The following is a 20,130-nucleotide window of genomic DNA, read 5'->3' on the forward strand; positions in this document are numbered from 1 at the left end:
TGTTTAAACATGGGTAGGATTGAACCCTAAAACGCCCTTTCTCTCAGCCACAGCCCCCCTTCCCTAATCAATGAATAAGAAAGAGGGAGTCCTACTACTTTTTTTTTTTTTAGTGAACACGCTGCTGCTCTATCACAGGTAGGGTAAAAATCCCGTATTTTTCAGGGTTTTTTTTATGGGCAAACACTCACTTCTCTTCGTTCCCTCCCCGCACCCCAAACGTTCAAAGCGAAGCAGGAAGTTTCCTGTCCAGGCAATGAGATACGTTCTTCTATTTTCCTATGTCTATGCTGCTCGAAACCTTATCTCTTTGGGGAGAACAAAAACCATAGAGATACAAATAGAACGAAACAAACGTGGAATAAGGGCTACGCGGCGCATGCGCCTGAGGCCCGACGCGTTTCCTTCCGTTTAGCGGCGGGGCGGGGGTTGGCTTCCTGGGTACGCATGCGCAGTAGTGCCGTACCGGATCCAGGTGGAGAGGGAACATGGCGGAGCCTGAGTGAGTTTGGTGGGAAATAAGTATATCGGGGGTGAATCTGCGTCCATCCTCGGGCAGGAAGGGGTTTTGATATGTTTTGGGTAAAGACTCGCGGCCAGAGACTTGTGACAAGGATGGATGTGTCAGAATGTATACTAAAGAAGATTGCTGTAGCATATGGGGAGCTGCTGCTTCGAGGAGGCTGTGCGTATGTTTATCAGAGCGTTTGGGCCTTGCGTGGTCGAAAACCGGGGAGGCCTTGCAAAATTGAATGAAGGGGGATTCAGAGAGAGAGACAGGGGGTCAGATATCTGGAATTGGTCTCCGAGTTTAGAAAACCGGGGGTGGGAGAAGAAAAGAAATCCTCATTCCACCATTGCAAAAATAAACTCTTTTTTTAAAAAAAGAAAACTTCAGGATTATCCTGTTGTGCAAATCATAGAAAGGCAAATGACAAACCTGATTTCTATTTTAATATGTCCTTGGATGTTATCTGTTGCCTCACCTGTACTCACTGTGTGTTTAGACCACCAAAGAAGATACCCTTGGTGCCGGAAAACTTACTGAAGAAAAGAAAGGCATATCAGGCCATCAAAGCCACCCAGGCCAAGCAGGCGTTGCTGGACAAGAGAAAGGTATGGGGGCAGGGGTGGGGGACATAAGGCGGGGTAGGACATTCCTCAGGATTATGAAATGTGAAGGCACTCTAGTCAGCTCAGGTAAGAGACTCTTTGAGTATGCCACTCAAGGACATTTACTGGATTAAACTACTTGCTTAAAAGCAAATACGTGTGAGAAATAAACACTTGGATGCTAGAGAATAAAAACAAGAGTTAGACTTTTTTAAAAAAGTAGTTCTTAGAAATTAAGTCATGAGGCTTAATGCTTAACATATTCTCATGCTCTGTTTCTTACTTGGACTTATGGAAAATGTTGTTATGGCTGGTAGGTTCCCTGGCCCTGTGTGATTACTCTGAAGCTAAATACTCCTCCTACTCTTGTCTTTCACTTGGAACACCTTTTTCGTTTTTATTCATCCATTTTTTTTCCTTTGAGCCCCTCTTTGGCTGAGTTCGGATGACACACTAATCAACTGGGGGTGTAATAGGAACAGAATAGGAAACAACTGTTGATTAGCGTGTCATCCTAACTCAGCCTTTATGCCCCTTTGTCTGAATGTTTTTTATTTGGCATATGGCTACCCTATAGAGAGATCAGACATTGATACTATATTTTCCAGTGTTGTTTGTTTTGGGCAGCACAAAGGAACTCTTGATACTTTGTTGCACTTCCTGAGTATTCAGTTTCCAAAGTCTTGTGGCAGTTTAAAGACTAACAATATCATTATGACATAAGTTTTTGTGGACTGCAATCCACTTCATCAGCTGCAGGAAGTGTTATCTTGAGTTGAATGTACTCAACTCAAAGGGGAGCATTTGTAGAAAATGATCTCAGGAAATTGAAATGCAATAAGTGCAGACAGTGATCGTGATTTTATTTTTTATAATTATCATTGTATTTTCTGCATTTCAGTTCCTTTTGACTTTACTGTTTACAGTCCCCTACACACATAGTGTATGTATTTTGAACTTGGCATAGCACTTTATACATCTGATGAAGTGTGTCCATGAAAGTTTATGCCATAATAAATTAAGTCTTTAAAGTGCTACAACAAGACTCTTTGTTGGTTTTGCTGCAACAGACTGACATGGCTACTCCTTTGAATTTTGAGAATGTATCACTGACCACATCTGACTGAAGGAAGATATGATGAAAAGCATTTTAAATTTTGAATTTGTTTCTTGAATTAAATTGTTTATATGTCTTCATCAAAAAAGAGAACAGTTCCATCTCATCCCAATTCTTTCCCACTCTTAACTCTCCTGCCCTGTTCTTAGCCAATCTCTGATCCGTCTTCCCACCCACCAATCAAATGTAGACTGTATGCTTCTTACTATTTTTGAGTTTTGTACAGCAACTATCGATAGTGTACAAATGCTTTTTACTTAAGCAGCATGATAAATCATTACACACAAAACTGGGTACAATATAGTGATGCAATGACTAAAATAGAGTTATGTTTTTTTAACTTCCTTATCTTAGCACCAGAAAGGAAAACAGATTAAATTCAAACGTCTGGAGACATTTTTGCGTGACTCTCATCGGAAGCACAGAGATGATGTACGTCTACGACGTATGGAACAGAAACCTGGACTGCTGCTAATGCCTGAGGGACACAAGCTGGCATTTGCTGTACGGATTGCAGAGTAAGAAGCTATTCATTGTTTTGTCTCCCCGCAATCTACTGGTTATCCCTACTTTTGTTCATATCTGCATTGATGTATGTTGATTTCATGGAAAATAAAAATTGAAATAACCAAGCACATGTTCAGTAATAGGGGCGTTTTGTGGTAGCACTAAATACTATTGAACTGCGCACTGAATAAAAATTGAATTCTGCCCTTTTAAGAATTTATATTTTATGATATACCACTGTAAAATATACCGTATGTTCTTTTGAGTTCCTTATTCTACTAAAGTCCTGTCAGTCACATCATTATTCATCTGACGTAAAGGTGAAAGGTAATAAATAGGAAGACCAAACCTGAAGTGAGCCACTTGACTGAACTTAGTATATAGCATTGTGATACGACTTCCAAAAAGATGCAAAGACTGGATTGTTGTCTGAGAGTGTTCTCTCTAAGGTGAGAATTTTGCTACTAATAAAATTTTTTTTTTTTTTTGATTTAGAATTAAAGGGGTGAGTCTGCAGGTGCGACATGTCATACAGAGGCTACAGTTGAGAAAGATTTACAGTGGGACGTTTGTTAAACTGTCACCAGAATCGCTAAAAATGCTGCGAACTGTGGAGCCTTATGTGGCATGGGGGTCAGTATGCTTTTGGGTTTTATTGTATATTGGAAAGGTAATAAAAGTAATGTACCTAAAAAGCATCGTAACGTCGAGAGAGTTAACTAGATTTCTTTTAATTTTTTTGCATCTTCGCATTGGGATGCCAAGGAAAATAACAGACAGAGTACAATTCTATTTTATCTTGTGTGTGTTTTTAGATCAGTTCATATCACTGCCCAGTGATATGATAATGAAGGGCAATCTGTTAATATTTTAAATAACTAACATCTCCATCATTGCTGCCTTTGTAAGTGTTATAGCCATCCAGAGGTTGTTTGACTTAAAATCTAGACAAAATTTTGGACCTGGCTTAGCAAGGTACGGATTCAACAGCAGTGTCTGAGAGTGACAATTATAAACTGGAACACGACACGTTGAAATATTGTGAATAGTCTGAACTATGCTGCTGTCTGTTGAATTAATAGTCCAATATATACTTTGTAAATAACTCGCATTAGATTCATCTGAGCAGCTTGGATGAGTCTGGTTCACTTGCCAACTGCCCAGATTCTAGTCTTCCACTCAAGGTGTTTGTGCCTGCTGTTGTAATCTATGAAATTTAAGTCTGTGCTGGGAAAGCTAATCAAAGATGGAGCAAGAGAGGCTTATATTATTATTATTATTTATTTATTTATTTATTTATTTATTTATTTATATAGCACCATCAATGTACATGGTGCTGTACAGAGTAAAACAGTAAATAGCAAGACCCTGTCGCATAGGCTTACATTCTAATAAAACCATAATAAAACAATAAGGAGGGGAAGAGAAAGCAAACAGGCACAGGGTAGGGTAAACAGGCACTGGGTAGGGTAAAACTAACAGTATAAAGTCAGAACAAAATCAAGTTTTAAAAGCTTTAGGAAAAAGAAAAGTTTTTAGCTGAGCTTTAAAAGCTGCGGTTGAACTTGTAGTTCTCCAATGTTCTGGAAGAGCTTTCCAGGCATAAGGGGCAGCAGAAGAAAATGGATGAAGCCGAGCAAGGGAAGTAGAGACCCTTGGGCAGGCGAGAAACATGGCATCAGAGGAGCGAAGAGCATTATAGGTTTAAGTGGAGGCTACCTTCTTTGAGCCCAAATTAGTTTTGAAAATCAGTTTACATGTGGGTAAGGATTGCGGAATTTCTAAACCAGTGTAAGTATATACTTAATCACCTGTTGAAATATGAGAGTACAGTTCTAAAGTTTATAAACATTGTACTAATTAGATATGAAGTATAAAATGTGCCCAATATGCACCTCAGGACATTGGCTGTTATAAAGGGAAACATATTCAATTAGTTGCTTTTTATTTTCTTCAGGTTGAGGGAATTTCTATAATCATCATCATCATCATCATCTGCCCATTAACTTTTGTTAACTGACGCCTTTCACTAACCATTGTGTATATGAATTACTTGTGATATTGCATCATAATAGAGTGTTTTTTGTCTGCTGACATCTATGTAGCTTGTATGAAATTGGGCTGACATTTGGCCTCAGTGTACATCTGGGATCTGCAATCAGTTTCTTAGAAGATCCTGATGCATCATACTAGCCTTTTGAAACAATCTAGCCATGAATCTGGCATAATCTTTAATTTTCCAAATGAAATATAAAATAGGGTGACAAGTTAATTAATGAAAGTTGAGTTGTAAGAAAACATGCAACAATACCTTCTGTCTTGAACCAGCAGTTTGTACAAATCATTATTAGTTGAACCTTGCATTCAAATGGGGAGAGGGCTGTGCTTGGGATGGGAGAATCAGAACTCAGAAACCTTTTGCAGGTAAGAGAGTTACAGACTGTGCTGTAAAATGATTCCAGTGTTGTGACCCATCTCTTGGAGATAAATATTCTGTAGTTGGCAGTTTGCCATTAGTTTCAGAAGTGAATTGCAATTTTTGTAGGTTATTTCTGTCTTAAATTTCTTCAGCGATAACGCTACCGATTTTGTATTTACACAGATATCCCAATCTGAAATCTATCCGAGAGTTGATCCTGAAACGAGGCCATGCAAAGATCAACAACAAAAAACTTGCTTTGACAGACAATGTTCTGATAGAGGAGCATCTGGGTAAGAGATTAAATGGAATTGGGAATTGAGTGCTAGAGGATATTGTAACTTTGGGGCAGCCTGTGCATCATCGTCGCCTAGCAAAACTAATGAAATGTGATTGAACAACAATTGAACGCTACTATGTTTCTAAAATCCTTTTCTCTTTCTCTCTTTAGGAAACTATGGTATTATTTGTCTGGAAGACCTTATTCATGAAATTTACTCAGCTGGGAAGCACTTCCATGAAATCAATAACTTTTTGTGGCCGTTCCACCTGTCTGTGGCTCGACATGCTGCCCGTAATAAAATGGGGTTCCACAAAGAGATAGGTGATACTGGATTTCGAGGCAATGGGATCAACCAGCTGATACGTCATTTGAACTAGAACATGGTGGGTACTGTGGTCCAGCTTTTGTGGATTTTGAACATTATTTGCCTTTATATATTAAAATAGGTCCTGCATCAGTTTTGCTGATGGATCCCTTTTGAAGGATTGACATCATTAAGAAACATGGAGCACTCTCGGGGAATGTTGATTCTGCTACAGGGCTGTGGAATTATAGGATTATGAGGAAGCAAAATCAAGTAGTTAGGTGTCAGGGTATAAACATGAGGATAGGAGCTATAGCTCTTTAGTATGGAGAAGGACCCAGGGCTAATCCCCCAAAGGATAAGAAAGTGGGGTAGGAAATACCTCTTTCTGAAATTCTGGAGTGTGCTGCTGCCAACCAATGAAGACATGGCTGGATGGACCAATGCTCAGAGACAATATAAGTCATATTCATATAACTTTATATTCAAGTTTGGCAGCTTTGGGTAGATAAGCCATATGCAAAATGCAGAGTAGGGATCAAAATGTCTTTTGCAGTGGAACATACTTTGTATAAATTCAAATTACTTGTGAGCATGATTCAGAGGGAGATGTGGTGAACCTGTCCTTTTTACTTTGGAAGTTAGGTACTTTTCTGATCTCAAACTTGCTCATCAATTTAGGTCTTTTCCAGAGAGTTGTGCCCCAATGGTATGCAATGTGTAATTCCCATTAATTTAAATCACTTATGCGCAACACACACACTGAATGTGGCCCTTGGCCACTCTGGGCTCCTGGAGATCCCTGCTGGATTTCCCCAGCTGATCAGCCATCAGCGGTGGGGTGGGGAACGGATCATGGCTAATAGCAGCAGGGAATCTGATCTGCTTGGTGTGGTGAGGTTAAAGCCTCTTCTCCCACTGATCCTGAGCCATAACTGCTGTTTCCCAGATACTATTAGCAGTGAGATAATGGTGTTTTAGTTCCGTATTGCTTGGGAAGAAGGGGCACTTTAAACATTCGCCAGCAATCCTGTCCCCTTATCTCAACATACCTGTGTGCTTAGGTATGTATGTACTAGTTATGTATTCAGTAGTTATGTATTTCTGTGTGCAGCCCTAAACCCACTCCCTGGCACTACAGGTGGGTGTCTGGGCCAAAAAGGTTACCAATTTAGTAACCAATAGTTACCAATTTAGTTTAATCAGTGAATTAAGAATTACAGTGTTGTTCAGAAGAAATCTCCAGGGTTCCCTCTGAATGACAATTGGTTACTATGCAGTCATGAACTTAAAATCTCACCTGCAGCTTCCTTCCATAATGGTTTCCAACTCAAGTCATAAAACAAGATCACTTGTTCTTGATATATATATATTTGTCATCAATCTTTTCAGAGTTAATTCTAGCAACTCCTCTAATATTCATTGTATTCCCTTTTTTCCAGAAAGGTCTTTACAGTCTGGCGATGTTCTGGAAGGTATTTATTTGTACTCTATGATGTACGTCTGTTCTTTGGAAACACCCAAGACTGCAGCATGACATCATATCTGTTCTCTCTCTCACATGCTTTGAGATGACAACAGTTGATGAAACGACTGGATGTCACATGCATTGGAAGACACCCAATATGCTACAATCAAATTATGATTTATGGATTGAGTGGAATGTTAAGACCTAAGAAAAGAACTCTTAAAATTTCAGTTGTGAGGCCTTTCTGCTTCTTTCCTCTCAAATTAGTATATACTTGCAAAGACATTGAAACCTTAATGCTGTTTTTTGTGTTGAGTTGCGTTATATACACCTTGTTTACTAAAGTGGAAAAACCTGGCATGATGGTTTCTTGGTATACATGCTTAGAGTAAAGATGCATACTGTTAACATGTTATCAGGAGAAAGGAACCTAATATAACCTAAACGGGGTGGAGTGGTTGGGTCAGTGTGGCTTCAATGCAACAGATCTCCCTCCCCAAGTTAATGTTTGGCCCACTGATGCTTTAACGTCTATCAAACTCCTTGACGGCTAGCCCACTTCTCTGAAATAGCTCTTTTGAAGGAGGACCTTTCAGCCACTTTGGCTTCCTTCCAAGAGGAAAAAAAAAGGTGGGAATAATAAATAAAATATGACTTATGTAGTTTTGTAAGTAGAGATTCTGGAATAAAAAGATCTACTCGTTTTTCTTATTGTACGGCTTGTTTTTGTTTAACAAACTCAAGAAATGGATTTGAGAAGAATGTAATATAAAGTTTTGCTTGGAATAAATGTGTTGCTTTTAACACTTGTAAACTTGGTTGAAGAACTGAGGCACTCACTCCTGTTATTACAGTTATTCTTGAGAGGAAACCTTTGGTGCAGTGGCTAAAGTGTTGGACAGGGAGTCGGGAGATCTGGGTTCTAGTCCCCACTCGGCCATGGAAACCCACTGGGTGACATTGGGCCAGTCACAGGCTCTCAGCCCAACCTACCTCACAGGCTTGTGAGGATAAAATGGAGAGGAGGATTATATACGCTGCCTTGGGTTCTTTGGAGTAAATAGGCGGGATATAAATAGTATTCCATTAGCCTCAAATTAGTGGTGGTGGTTGATAAACAATGCAACCTGATGTAGAACTAAAAGAAACCCCTACAATTTCTAAAAATCGGAATCATTCCAAGATTACTCTGCGTGTGTAATACAATGGGGAGTATCCAATGGGGCAGTTCTGCCTCAGCTGGTTCTGTTGCATTCATGGGACCCACTGCTTGTGCAATAGGGCTTTGTCACTTACTTATTTTTATTTATTACATTTTTATACTGCCCAAAAGCTGAAGCTCTCTAAAAATAGCAATACAAGCAGTAGTTTCTGGATCAGGACAGTTCACTGCAGTTCCCTTCTGCAAACTCTGTTAACCTGCCCTTGTCGGGGAGCAAGCACTTCTGCTCATGTCAGGTTATTTTCGAAGTGCCCAAGCCCTGTTGCACAAGCTCTGTCTCCTGCAAATGTAGGCACAAGAGGATACTAAATGCATTTAAGTAACAATACAGTTAAGATTATACTTTGTTGGGTATTGAATTCATAACGACTGGTTTGCTTCCTTGAATTTTTCATTCTGATTAACCTGTTGTGAAATATCCTTGTTCTCTGCTTAATGATTGTGTGTGTTGCATCTGATCACGTGTGTACATTTATTTTACGAAGGAGAGCTTAGTAAAATGTAGCTCACTAGTGGTAACTTTTTTTAATAACCCAGTATATAGATTATGTTGGGTTGAGATACATTTCCTAAAGAGTTATGTCATACCTGTATGGAGATGATGCCAAGTATCTGACAGAATGGCTTCAGGCAGATCCTGGGGTAGAGATGGATGTAGTTATTTGCCAACTTGGACATTTTGTACATGGACATATTGGAGTGTGGGTGGCAGCATGAGCCTGCTCCATTGCCTTCTCAGATGTATTCAGAAATGTTTGTCCTGGCTCAACAGTGATTCCCAAGATTATACATTTTGAAAAGCTATAAAGTTCAAAATATATGCTTTTTGTTGAGTGGGTGGCATCTAGTGGAAAAATCAAGAATTGTACTAGAGCAGCTTCAGAAAAAATGGTATTTATATCCTGCTCAGTAATTTTGGGACATTAAATGAGCAAAATGGTTAAACAGGGGTGAGGGACCTGATCCATTTCCCATCAGCGCTGACCATTGACTGCTAGCTGGGGATGATAGTTTAGAATCTTGCAAGGCTGCAGGTTCCCCTCAAAAGCATAGTACTTCTCACAAGAGTGAAGAACTGCAATGGCAAGAGATGTAAAATTGCCAGTAATGTTGGAGCTGATATTTCCTAACCCTGAAAGAGAAAATATGCACAATACTTAGCCTAACATTTTAAGAATGTATTCTGTATATACTCAGCACAAAGTTGTACTATTGACTATTTACTAATTTTAAAGTATAAATACCTTTGGTCTGTGAATGAAAGGGCTCAGCACACAGAAAGTTCCTCTACCCAATTTTCAAGTGTTCCTGACCCACAGCTTGGGGGACTAGAGGGACTGCAGTGGGGAGAAACCCACTTCTGCCAGCCCAATTCTATGTGCTCAAGCCCTTGATTTTAATAACACTTGTAGAGCTAGCCAGTGTAAGGGAGCTGCAAGGCACTACATTTGAAGTTCTTACCTAATCCTTAGTCTTTGCCAGTTATAAAAGTAATGTTGAAAATTGTAACTTCAATGTTCTTACAAGTAAACGACAGTTTCCAATAAGCATAGTAAGTTCGTATTGTTCTGATTATCAACGGTTAATACTCAAGGGTAGAATGGTGGGGCAAAATCAGGTTCCTTTGGATACAAGCCTGAATGTTTATTTCCCTATAACAGCTTTACTAACTTGCGGTGTGTTTGTGTATGCAATGATGATTTAGGTAGACAAAATGAAGTAGATATGTTTATTTGCAGTACACCTCCACCTCAAAGTAAAAACAGCCAGTTATACAGGTTGGCATGTCACTTAAAATATAGAAACCAGTTGAAAACTATACCTATCATGTGCTTGTACATTATGCAGTTTAGACTTTTATTCTACAAAATACAAATATTTAAAAACACATTTACATTACAGCTTTCATTATATAAAGACCAAAATGAGAGAATTCAGTTGCATATTAAAAGAAAAGTATTTCAGGATTCTTAGCAATACAGCCACAGTACACTTTCAAGATTATGCTTCAAGTTAGGTAACTGGCCTGGTAATTTGAAAGCTAAGCTATATTCTGTCATCAAGTTTCTTATCTAATCCAGGTTGAGATGGTAAGGGGCTGGAGGACTTTGGCATATGCTTGGAAGACAGCTTATGTTTCTACAACATTTAAGGATTAACATCCTGATCGTAAAGTGTGGGATATGTACAAAGTGCATTTTTGCTGCTATTTTCATTCAAACTGGAACAGAATTGTAGAAAGATCTATTCAGAACTTAAATACTATTGGCTAAAGCAGTTTAAAGGGGACATTTCTGTACAATATTATTTGCCCTGTTAAGCCAAGCTGTCCTTTTTGTAGGCCACCATACTGTTGACTTTGTGTATTGTAGTTGTGAAGGAACGAAGACGGACTTCTTCAGAGTTAGCAATAAATTGTGGGCCTGACTCTTCCCATTTCTCTGGAACTTCCAAGTCTTTGTCTGTGAAAATGAGCAAGTCAAATGCACCTGCAAGAAAAACACACACAATTATGTTATTGCATGACTTTAAAATTAACCCTCTTTATTTCTACAGTGGGAAACATCACTCATTGCTGATAAGTCATGGGTGAGAGTGTGTTGTTGGGCAAGGCATGGGAAAGTAAAGAATACTACACCCTTTCCCACCTGTCTTGTGCTTTAAATCATGCTCCAACCACTTCCTTTATAGAAGTTTGGCAGTAATCCATAGTTGGCCACTGTCTTGTCTACTTTTACACCTGTACAGTCTGGATTTTATAATAGCAGAATGGTATGGTGCCCTTTGAAAACCTGGCTTTCTTGTTCACCTGTGACTCCACGTAAACAATGACTACGTTAAATAGCACTTGTTCTGATACTGATAAATTGTTCATTTCCCTTCAAGGTCTTTGTTGAGGTACTTCTTTATAGAAATTGTGATTTTGTATTCTTGTACATGCAATTATTTACAACAGTCTGTTGCTTCTTCACTTATTCTGCAAACAAGTCCACAAAACTAATTGTTGTGTTCTATCAATAATGGTACTTACATGTAGTTTCTAGTAAAGGAAGAAACGTCACCGTGGCTGTTATTTGTCTGATGACAGATTTAATTTCATCCTGTATAGCTTTCTGAGATTTCTGTCTTGGTGTACTAAATAGCAATAAAAAGTACACAAGAAGTTTGTCAACATAAATTGAATATATATATATTAATTATAGACTGGAAAGTTTGCATATTTATTTAGAATATTTTTGGATTCCCCCTCCACTCAATGAGTGTTCGAAGCAATATACAATAAGAATATTCTAATACGTAAAAACACAAAAAGTTAAAACTTTTTAAAAACCTGCACCAGAAGGGTGTGTGCGTATATGCATATGAGTACACATACACCTGTTGATCCCACAGAGACAAACATTTTTAATTTGCTGTTCAGTTCCCGGGGGAAGAGAGGATATAAACCACTTCAATGATTCTTAAAGTATAGATTTCCTTGTGGTTGCATGTTTTTCAGGTCAATCTGAGCCCTCTTGGTCCCTCATTGGGCAACCAGTGTCAAATGTATAGCCCCAAACAATTATGTATTTTCAGTATATACACACACACACAGTGTTAAGGGACAGTCCTATTGTGATGATCCTAAGCCTCTGAATTCTGAGGTTTATGGTCATCCAATACAGAGTGGGAGAAGTGGCAGAAACAATATTTGCATCCCTGCTCTGCATTTTTTGCTAGACGGGTGTTTTTGACCATCTAGCTGGGGTTGGTCAGAGGGAAAGAGGATAACTTTTATCTTGCCTAGCTATTCTCCACACCCCTCCCTACAAAAAGCCCACTTTCCTCATACTCTGATAATTATTTATTTAAGGATTTTTATGCCGCCATTCAGCCAAAAAAGGCTCTCACGGCAGCTTACAAAAGTATTTCTTGACAGTCCCTGCCCACAGGCTTACAATCTAAAAGACATGACACAAAAGGAAAGGGGATTGGGAGGGAGGAGGAGGAGGGGGGGAAAGGAAAGCAAATTCAGGCACTACAATCTTAGTTGCAAAGTTCAGCATTTACAGTTGACAGCAGGAGGGAGGGGGCTCTCAGCTGGAGCTGGACCCAGGCACGGTGGGGAGGTGCCTGGCTGCTGCTTCCTCCCTCACTGGTGGCCTCTGCAGAGACAGTTAGTAGCAGGAGGGAGGGGGCGCTCAGCTGGAGCTGGAGCCAGGCACGGTGGAGAGGTGCCTGGCTGCTGCTTCCTCCCTCACTATGCAGGTGTTCATGGGTCCACAGTCTACCTGTCTAGCAGAAACACAGGACAGGTGGAGTGCGAAGGCCTCACACACTGCACTGGCTCCTCGTAAGCCTCCAACTTTGGAGGCTTCCGAGTACCCAGGGTGGATCTTGTAGAATTGAGCCCTTATACTCCAAACTTGACAGGAAAGCATAGTTGGTCACCACGTATCAATGGGTTGAAGACCTTACTGTTTTTGCTACATTTGTATACCTTCTACAACTGTCAAAATGGTATGAATACTTATTTAGATATATGGACTGCTTATCTATATAAATAAAAATGAAAAAGACCGTTCGTTACTGTCGTTATATCTCCGAAAGTTCTTCACCGATTGCTTTGAAATTTTGACACAGCGTTGCGTTCGAATACGCGAGTGTTGTTATGTAACTATGTTCTCTATGGGGTCAAAGGTTTGTCTTAAAATCGAAGAAATAGGCCTCCTCAAAACCAGTCCTGCTGATCATTGTGACATCACCAACCAGTAGGCCAATCCACTGCCTCTGCCTCCTCTCCTATTTGCATATTCTCTCGCAATTGGCTGAGTGAATATAGATGTCACACCTGTGTCAGTTACACGTTCAGAAGAAAGGTAACTGCCAGGAGTTTACAGTAACCTCCTCACCGTAAAAACATGCTTTTATATCTCCGAAAGTTCTTCACCGATTGCTTTGAAATTTTGACACAGCGTTGCGTTCGAATACGCGAGCGTTGTTATGTAACTATGTTCTCTATGGGGTCAAAGGTTTGTCTTAAAATCGAAGAAATAGGCCTCCTCAAAACCAGTCCTGCTGATCATTGTGACATCACCAACCAGTAGGCCAATCCACTGCCTCTGCCTCCTCTCCTATTTGCATGTTCTCTCCTATTTGCTCTTATAAGTCATTGTGATATCGTCAACCAGTAGGCCAATCCACTGCCTCTGCCTCCTCTCCTATTTGCATATTCTCTCACAATTGGCTGAGTGAATATAGATGTCACACCTGTGACAGTTACACGTTCTGAAGAAAGGTAACTGCCAGGAGTTTCCACTAACCTCCTCACCGTAAAAACATCCTTTTTTAAAAACCAAACAATCTGCTTTACTTCATCCAAATAATGCCTCACAGAAGATCACACTTAGGTTGTCGTACTCGCAGAGCGGAAGCACTGCGACGAGAAATTGCAAATCAGACTGAGGAAGAACGGGCATCAGCAAATGAGAAAAAAAGAAAAAGAATGCCTCAAATACGTGCCAAGGAACCAGCCAAGCAACGTTCAGCCAGACTTGAGGATGCACGGTTGCGAGCACAGCAATCGCATTCTACAGCTTCAGATCTGCTTTGTTCTCAACAGAATGAACACGACAGGCTGAGAGTGGCTGAAAGACGTCAACGAGAAACAGCACATCAAACACGACTCCGTGGTAAACAATCACACGATTACAATCGCCTTGCATTCCGGTACAACCCAGCTGATGATTATAGTTTGAGGTGGCATGTTCTCATCAGCACTATGACTGAAGTGTGTCCTTATTGCAAGGCTCTTAAATTTAATGGAGAAACAAAAGGAATGTGTTGCGCTGCTGGAAAAATTAAACTGCTTCAACTTGGAGAACCACCAGAGCCATTACAAACTTTGCTTGCCGGATATACCGCAGAATCAAAGCATTTCCTATCTAACATCAGGAAATACAACTCATGCTTCCAAATGACGTCGTTCGGCGCAAAAATCATCACAGCTCCATTTATGCCAACTTTCAAAGTCAAAGGACAAATTTATCATAAAGCCGGCTCCTTCCTTCCGTTTCAAGATAGTCAACATAAATTCCTACAAATGTATTTCATTGGTGATGGCAATGATGAATTGAATGCACGCTGCGGAATTTATACCGGCATAAAAAGGTCCATCGTTTCAAAACTGCAACAGCTACTTCACGAAAAAAACAATTTAGTACATTTGTTCAAAACAGCAATTGACATGATGCCATCTGCTATACACAAGATTGTTATTCATGCTGACAAAACGCCTGCTGGAGAACATGTGCGAAGATTCAATGCTCCAACTATAGACGAAGTGGCAATTGTTATAGTCGGAGATCAATCTTGACAGGACCTTTCAAAGGTGAAGATGTCCTCATTCCTCGCATTCCTATGATTCCAACAGATATGCCATTTCAATTTAAGAGATTGCAATTCCCAATTCGATTGGCGTTTGCAATCACCATCAACAAAGCTCAGGGCCAATCTTTAGAATTGTGCGGTTTAGATCTAGACACAGATTGCTTCTCACATGGACAATTATATGTTGCGTGTTCTAGAGTCGGCAAACCAGACAATCTCTATATCTACACAGACAATGGAACAACTAAAAATATTGTATATCCACAAGCATTGTGAAATTAAACATATTAGAAACATCCGCTTTGTCTTTTCTTTCTTTTCAATTTAACCAGACTGAGCCACAGCAACGCGTGGCAGGGTACAGCTAGTATTAACATATATTTCTTTTTTTTAATACTATTTTTATTGATTTTCAAGTAAGAACATACATATCTTTGAAATGTGAAATTCCCTTTCCTCTCTGTGTTCTCTTTTCTTTTCCCTATGCATCAAGAAAGACGTTAAGATGTTTCATGATATGAATTTTCTCTTTTTTGGTTTATTTGTTCTTATCCCATCATTGCAAATAAGATTTTTAAAAAAGATGTCTGTCACCTTTGCTTGGATGAGTTTCAGTTATCATCAACGGAGGTCATTGACAGAGCATTTGGAAAGGCCCAATGTGACCCTTCCTGATAATGATTGATATTAGTCAGATGGGATAGGCTATGCATGCTCCACTGAATGGAGCAACTGCAAAGAAATTGATATAGTGCAATTTTGCATTTGAAAAATCCACGTTCTCCATTATTTGAAACAAGGCTTGATTACACTTACCTTTCATCCTTTGCTGTTTTATCGCATTCAATGTCAAATTGCCACCTTTCAAGAATTTCACTGGTTTCCTTGCTAGAGATCACTACCACTAGCCTCTGAACTAAACATTCACAGAGCCATTCTGAGAAAAGCAAAAAAAGAATATATATTTAAAGACTAGAAACTTAAAATTCATTCATCCAAAGCACACTTCCCACAAATTGTTGTCCAGTTTACATAATGTATATGCTGCAATCAAATATAGTTACTCCTGTAACAACTCAGAATGGTAAATGAAGAGGAAATTCAAATAGCAAGAATATATATAAATGAGGTGGCTTAATTTTATAGGCCAGGAATGGTCAACTTCAATATTCTAGGGGATGGGTGGGAGAATCTATTTTTCCAAACTAGAGTTAGGGAGCCCAAGGTGTATTTTGCCATACAAACTGACCTCTTCATGTTTAAGCTCTAAATCAGTTGCTCTTGCCTACCATTAAGGATCTCACAGTTCTGGCACATATGTTATTATTATTATTATTTATTTATATAGCACCATCAATGTACATGGTGCTGTACAGATAACACAGTAAAAAGCAAGACCCTGCCGCATAGGCTTACAATCTAATAAAGTTGTAGTAAACAATGAGGAGGGAAAGAAAATGCAAACAGGCACAGGGAAGTGTAAATAGGCACCAGGTGGGGTGAAGCTAACAGTATAGAGTCAGAACAAACTCAATATTTAAAAGCTATAGGGAAAAGAAAAGTTTTTAGCTGAGTTTTAAAAGCTGTGATTGAGTTTGTAGTTCTCAAGTGTTCTGGAAGAGCATTCCAGGCGTAAGGGGCAGCAGAAGAAAAAGGACGAAGCCGAGTAAGGGAAGTGGAGGTCCTTGGGCAGGCGAGAAGCATGGCATCAGAGGAGCGGAGGGCACGAGCGGGGTAATAGTGTGAGATGAGAGAAGAGAGATAGGCAGGAGCTAGACCGTGAAAAGCTTTGAAGGTCAACAGGAGAAGTTTATATTGGATTCTGGAGTGAATTGGAAGCCAAAATATGTGCAAGTATCCACATATTTTGTCTTGGCTTATTTGCTAAACCCATTACTATAGCTGCCACCAATTCAGATGAAGTCTATCTCATCCAACATTCTGTTCTTATAGTGGCCAACCATCATCATCATCATCATCATTATCCCAACTTTTGCCCAATACTGGGCCTCAAGGCAGCCTTACAAAATTTAAAACATACATTTTAAAACCTATGAAAAGAAATATACAAAAGTTAAAATATATTAAATATATTACAATATTAAACATTTAAAATACATGACAATTTTAAAGTCCTTAGCATAGACAGAGGCCCAGATTATTTGCCAAAGGCCTGCCGGAACAAAAAAGTTTTTGCCTGCTTCTGAAAATACATCAAGGAGGGAGCCAGTCTAGCTTCTCTCAGAAGAGAGTTCCAGAGCACTGGAGCAGCCACTGAGAAGGCCCTCTCCCATGTTCCCACCAGGCGCGCCTGTGATGATGGTGGGACTGAAAAGGGCTTCCCTAGAAGATCTCAAAGCACGGGCAGGCTCATAAGGGAGAATACGGTCTTTCAGCTAGCCTGTGGGAAACCCTCAAATAGGAGCACTATGCACCAGAAACTGGTATTTGTAGGCACACTGCTTCTAACACTTGTGATAGCATATAGCCACCTGGTCTGATGGCCACTGACTACACATTGGCAAATTTGTTAGGTCTCCAGGGGCAATACAATTATTTCTGGCTGGGGTTGTATCAAGTTCATCAATCATAGTTGGCCATTCCCATTTCATAAGAAAAAGATCTATCATTCAATAAATGAAATGTGGTAGTTGAACCAAGTCCCTCTCACAATTGATTATTATAGTTTGATCCCAGTTAAGAAGAATTAGTGCCTGCATTTGCTTGTTTTCCTGGTCCCTCTATTCTTTTTGTTTTCCCTCAGTTAGGTTGTAAACTTGACATTTTCTTAATTTTTGTACAGCAGCTAGAAAACAATAGGTGCTTCCATAATAATACCTTTCAGCTGTCCCACCACATTGTTCAAATAGTTTTTAAGTTCAGTGTCTGCAGTTACAAGCATAGTAAGTCCATATTTCTGAACATGTGTAAAAGTTTCAGCAGGATAAATCCCACGTTGGTATAAGATACTGTTGATGCCATATGCTGAAAGAGAAAAATATTCACATGTTACAAAATAAGGACCAACAGCCCTTCACACCTGCCTTTTCTATTCCACCATTTCTTTTTGGTTGCATTCACAAGGTTCATGTTTTCATTAGTGGCAATGTAAATTTGTGGCAAATTACTCTGCAGGATAGAGAGATAGTGGCTCAAGAAGCAGAGTCCAAGCTAGCTACCAGAACTATCCCATAGTAGAGCTGGAAAAAGCAGTCTATTTTTATTTTCTTGTGGCCACTAACCAGTTAAAAGACATGGTGTGTAACACTGCATTATGATTCTTATTTTTAAAGGGTCATGATATCTACTGCTATAGTTTTAAAGCAAATGCAGACCAGGGTTCCAATGTTTTTCATAACTGCACAGATTTTTTTGTAAGTGTTAGTACAGCTTCTACACTAGTGATACACTGCTGGGTAAGTTTAAAGCTACTATCAACACCTTATTTCCTATTTAACTATTCTTTCCAAACATCAAAACTTGACATTGTCTCTAACATTTTGATATGTTGGTCCAGTTAGCTATTGGTTGTTTCTCAAAACCACCACCACCCAAAACTATGTTATTTAGGGTATGGAGCAGGTTATTGTACTCTTCAAACTCAGTATTTACTCCCATCATAATTTCACCCAGATCTAGTAGTAAAAATCCACAGCCTATGAAATCCATACAGAGCAATTAATTATCAGGATGGCTTACCCGAAATAGGTAACGTTTTTCTCTCACATCAGCTCAATTAGGTGAGGCAATATATCACTTTTAAATCAGTGTCTATAAAGCTTTTAAATTATAGGTACATCACATATATCAGCACCAATAATATGCAATTAGCCTTCCGAAGGAGAAAAAGTAGTTTTCCACCACTTCTCCCTCTCCTCCCCTCCCCCCAACAGTGTCCAGACAAATGTCCCTGGAAAAACTCAAAACGGCTGCTAGCACTGAATAATCAAAGATATACTGCCTCTCAGCATGGAGATCCATTATTACCCCTAGTATCTACATATGCTGAAAGGAAAGAAATGCACGTTATAACACAAGGCCTGGTGCTAAAATGGGAGCGTCCATTTTGTGAGGAATTACTCGATCCACGCAGATCCAGGACAGAACTAATAAGTTACAGTGTAATCTTATACATGCCTACTCAGAAGAAAGCCCCACTGTTTTCAACAAGTCTTACTGCTGGGTAAGTCGGTACAGAATTGCATCTTTAAAACACTTTATGGTACAAAGCTACTCTCCGTATGCCAAGGGCCCATTTCTTTTGTATTACAGCGCAAGCTCCCCACCGCGGGGTCCTGCCATCCCGCTCCTACTCGGTAAATGGACACTGTAATCCGCGCTGTTCTTACACGGATGGGGTAATAAGCCAGGGCAACGGCCCCCTCAGCTCAGGCGCCCTTCCCCCCTCGGCTCTCAGGGGGAACCGCCTTGGCCATGGCTACTCGAAAGCAAGTTTCACTGAGTTCAATGGGATTTATTCCCAATGGGATTTATTTACTCCCCCACTGAGCGCAGGGAGACTTACTTCCGAGGAGACGCGCTAACCCTTCCGACAGTGGCGATTCCCATCCTCCCTTCACCCTCCCGGCTACTCACAAAAAAACTCGGCCACGATCTCGGCGCTGCCCCGCAGAGTGATGCCCTGCTCCCGGCTCTGCTGCTTCGCCATCGGGGACGCAGAAAGCGAGCGCCGCGGGGCTCGGCTTTAAGAAGGCGGCGGAACCCCCGGGCCTTTCTTGCACAAGATTATAAAATAGAAATGATGGGAGGCCTTTCCCGCCACCTGGTTTAAAATCTAGCTCCGCCCCCCCCACTCGCGTCACGTGGGAGGGTCAAGCTACGACGTGAGGCCGGGTTTGTTCCCGTTGCGCAAGCGGCTTAGAAGTCGCTGCGCGTTCTCTACCCTATATCAATGCGCACGCGCAAAGGCTGTAAGCTTTTGTTGTCGTACGCCACGGTTGCGGATGGGCGGTCGATTGGGGTGTTCGGTGGTTTTTCGTTAGTAACGACGGGTTAGGGAGACTTGTACGCCAGGTGTGAGGCGGCAGCGTTTTCCCTTTCCCTCATTAAGAATAACAGCGAGTCTTGTGTACTTTAAACACGAGCGCATTTATTACGTCATACGTTTTTGTTGACTATAGTCCACTAGTTGAACGGCTCGAGTGTTTTATTTCTAGAGGGAAAGGGGCTTGTGTGTTCGAACATTATTTACCAAATACTGAATTTAAGATAAATCTAAATACATTCCCTAGGAGGTGTCTACAAAGTCTGCAGAGTTAGCAGTTTATTCTAATTAATGTGGCTTATGCACGCATTAAGAAGCAGATG

The 20,130-nt window shown here is 40.2% G+C and overlaps 2 protein-coding genes across 3 annotated transcripts; one reads left to right on the forward strand and one right to left on the reverse strand.

Moving 5' to 3' along the window:
• The first annotated feature begins 438 nt into the window (after positions 1-438).
• On the forward strand, positions 439-7,915 carry RPL7L1 (ribosomal protein L7 like 1). Of its 2 annotated transcripts, none has more exons than XM_063135708.1 (7): positions 439-502; positions 1,008-1,116; positions 2,585-2,748; positions 3,233-3,370; positions 5,340-5,449; positions 5,608-5,826; positions 7,186-7,915. In XM_063135708.1, exons 1-6 carry the CDS (start codon positions 489-491, stop codon positions 5,814-5,816), a joined length of 744 nt encoding a protein of 247 aa, XP_062991778.1. In that variant the 5' UTR covers positions 439-488; the 3' UTR covers positions 5,817-5,826; positions 7,186-7,915. The 2 variants fall into 2 exon arrangements, with proteins under 2 accessions (XP_062991778.1, XP_062991779.1); XM_063135709.1 differs by having other exon boundaries at positions 5,608-5,822.
• Positions 7,916-10,166: 2,251 nt separating this feature from the next.
• Positions 10,167-19,475, reverse strand: MAD2L1 (mitotic arrest deficient 2 like 1). Its single transcript, XM_063135363.1, has 5 exons — positions 19,399-19,475; positions 17,641-17,787; positions 15,619-15,739; positions 11,465-11,568; positions 10,167-10,922 (listed from the first exon to the last, which is right to left on the reverse strand). Exons 1-5 carry the CDS (start codon positions 19,469-19,471, stop codon positions 10,750-10,752), a joined length of 618 nt encoding a protein of 205 aa, XP_062991433.1. The 5' UTR covers positions 19,472-19,475; the 3' UTR covers positions 10,167-10,749.
• Positions 19,476-20,130: the final 655 nt, after the last annotated feature.

The sequence above is a fragment of the Elgaria multicarinata genome, chromosome 10, assembly GCF_023053635.1.
Source record: "Elgaria multicarinata webbii isolate HBS135686 ecotype San Diego chromosome 10, rElgMul1.1.pri, whole genome shotgun sequence".
Taxonomy (NCBI): domain Eukaryota; kingdom Metazoa; phylum Chordata; class Lepidosauria; order Squamata; family Anguidae; genus Elgaria; species Elgaria multicarinata.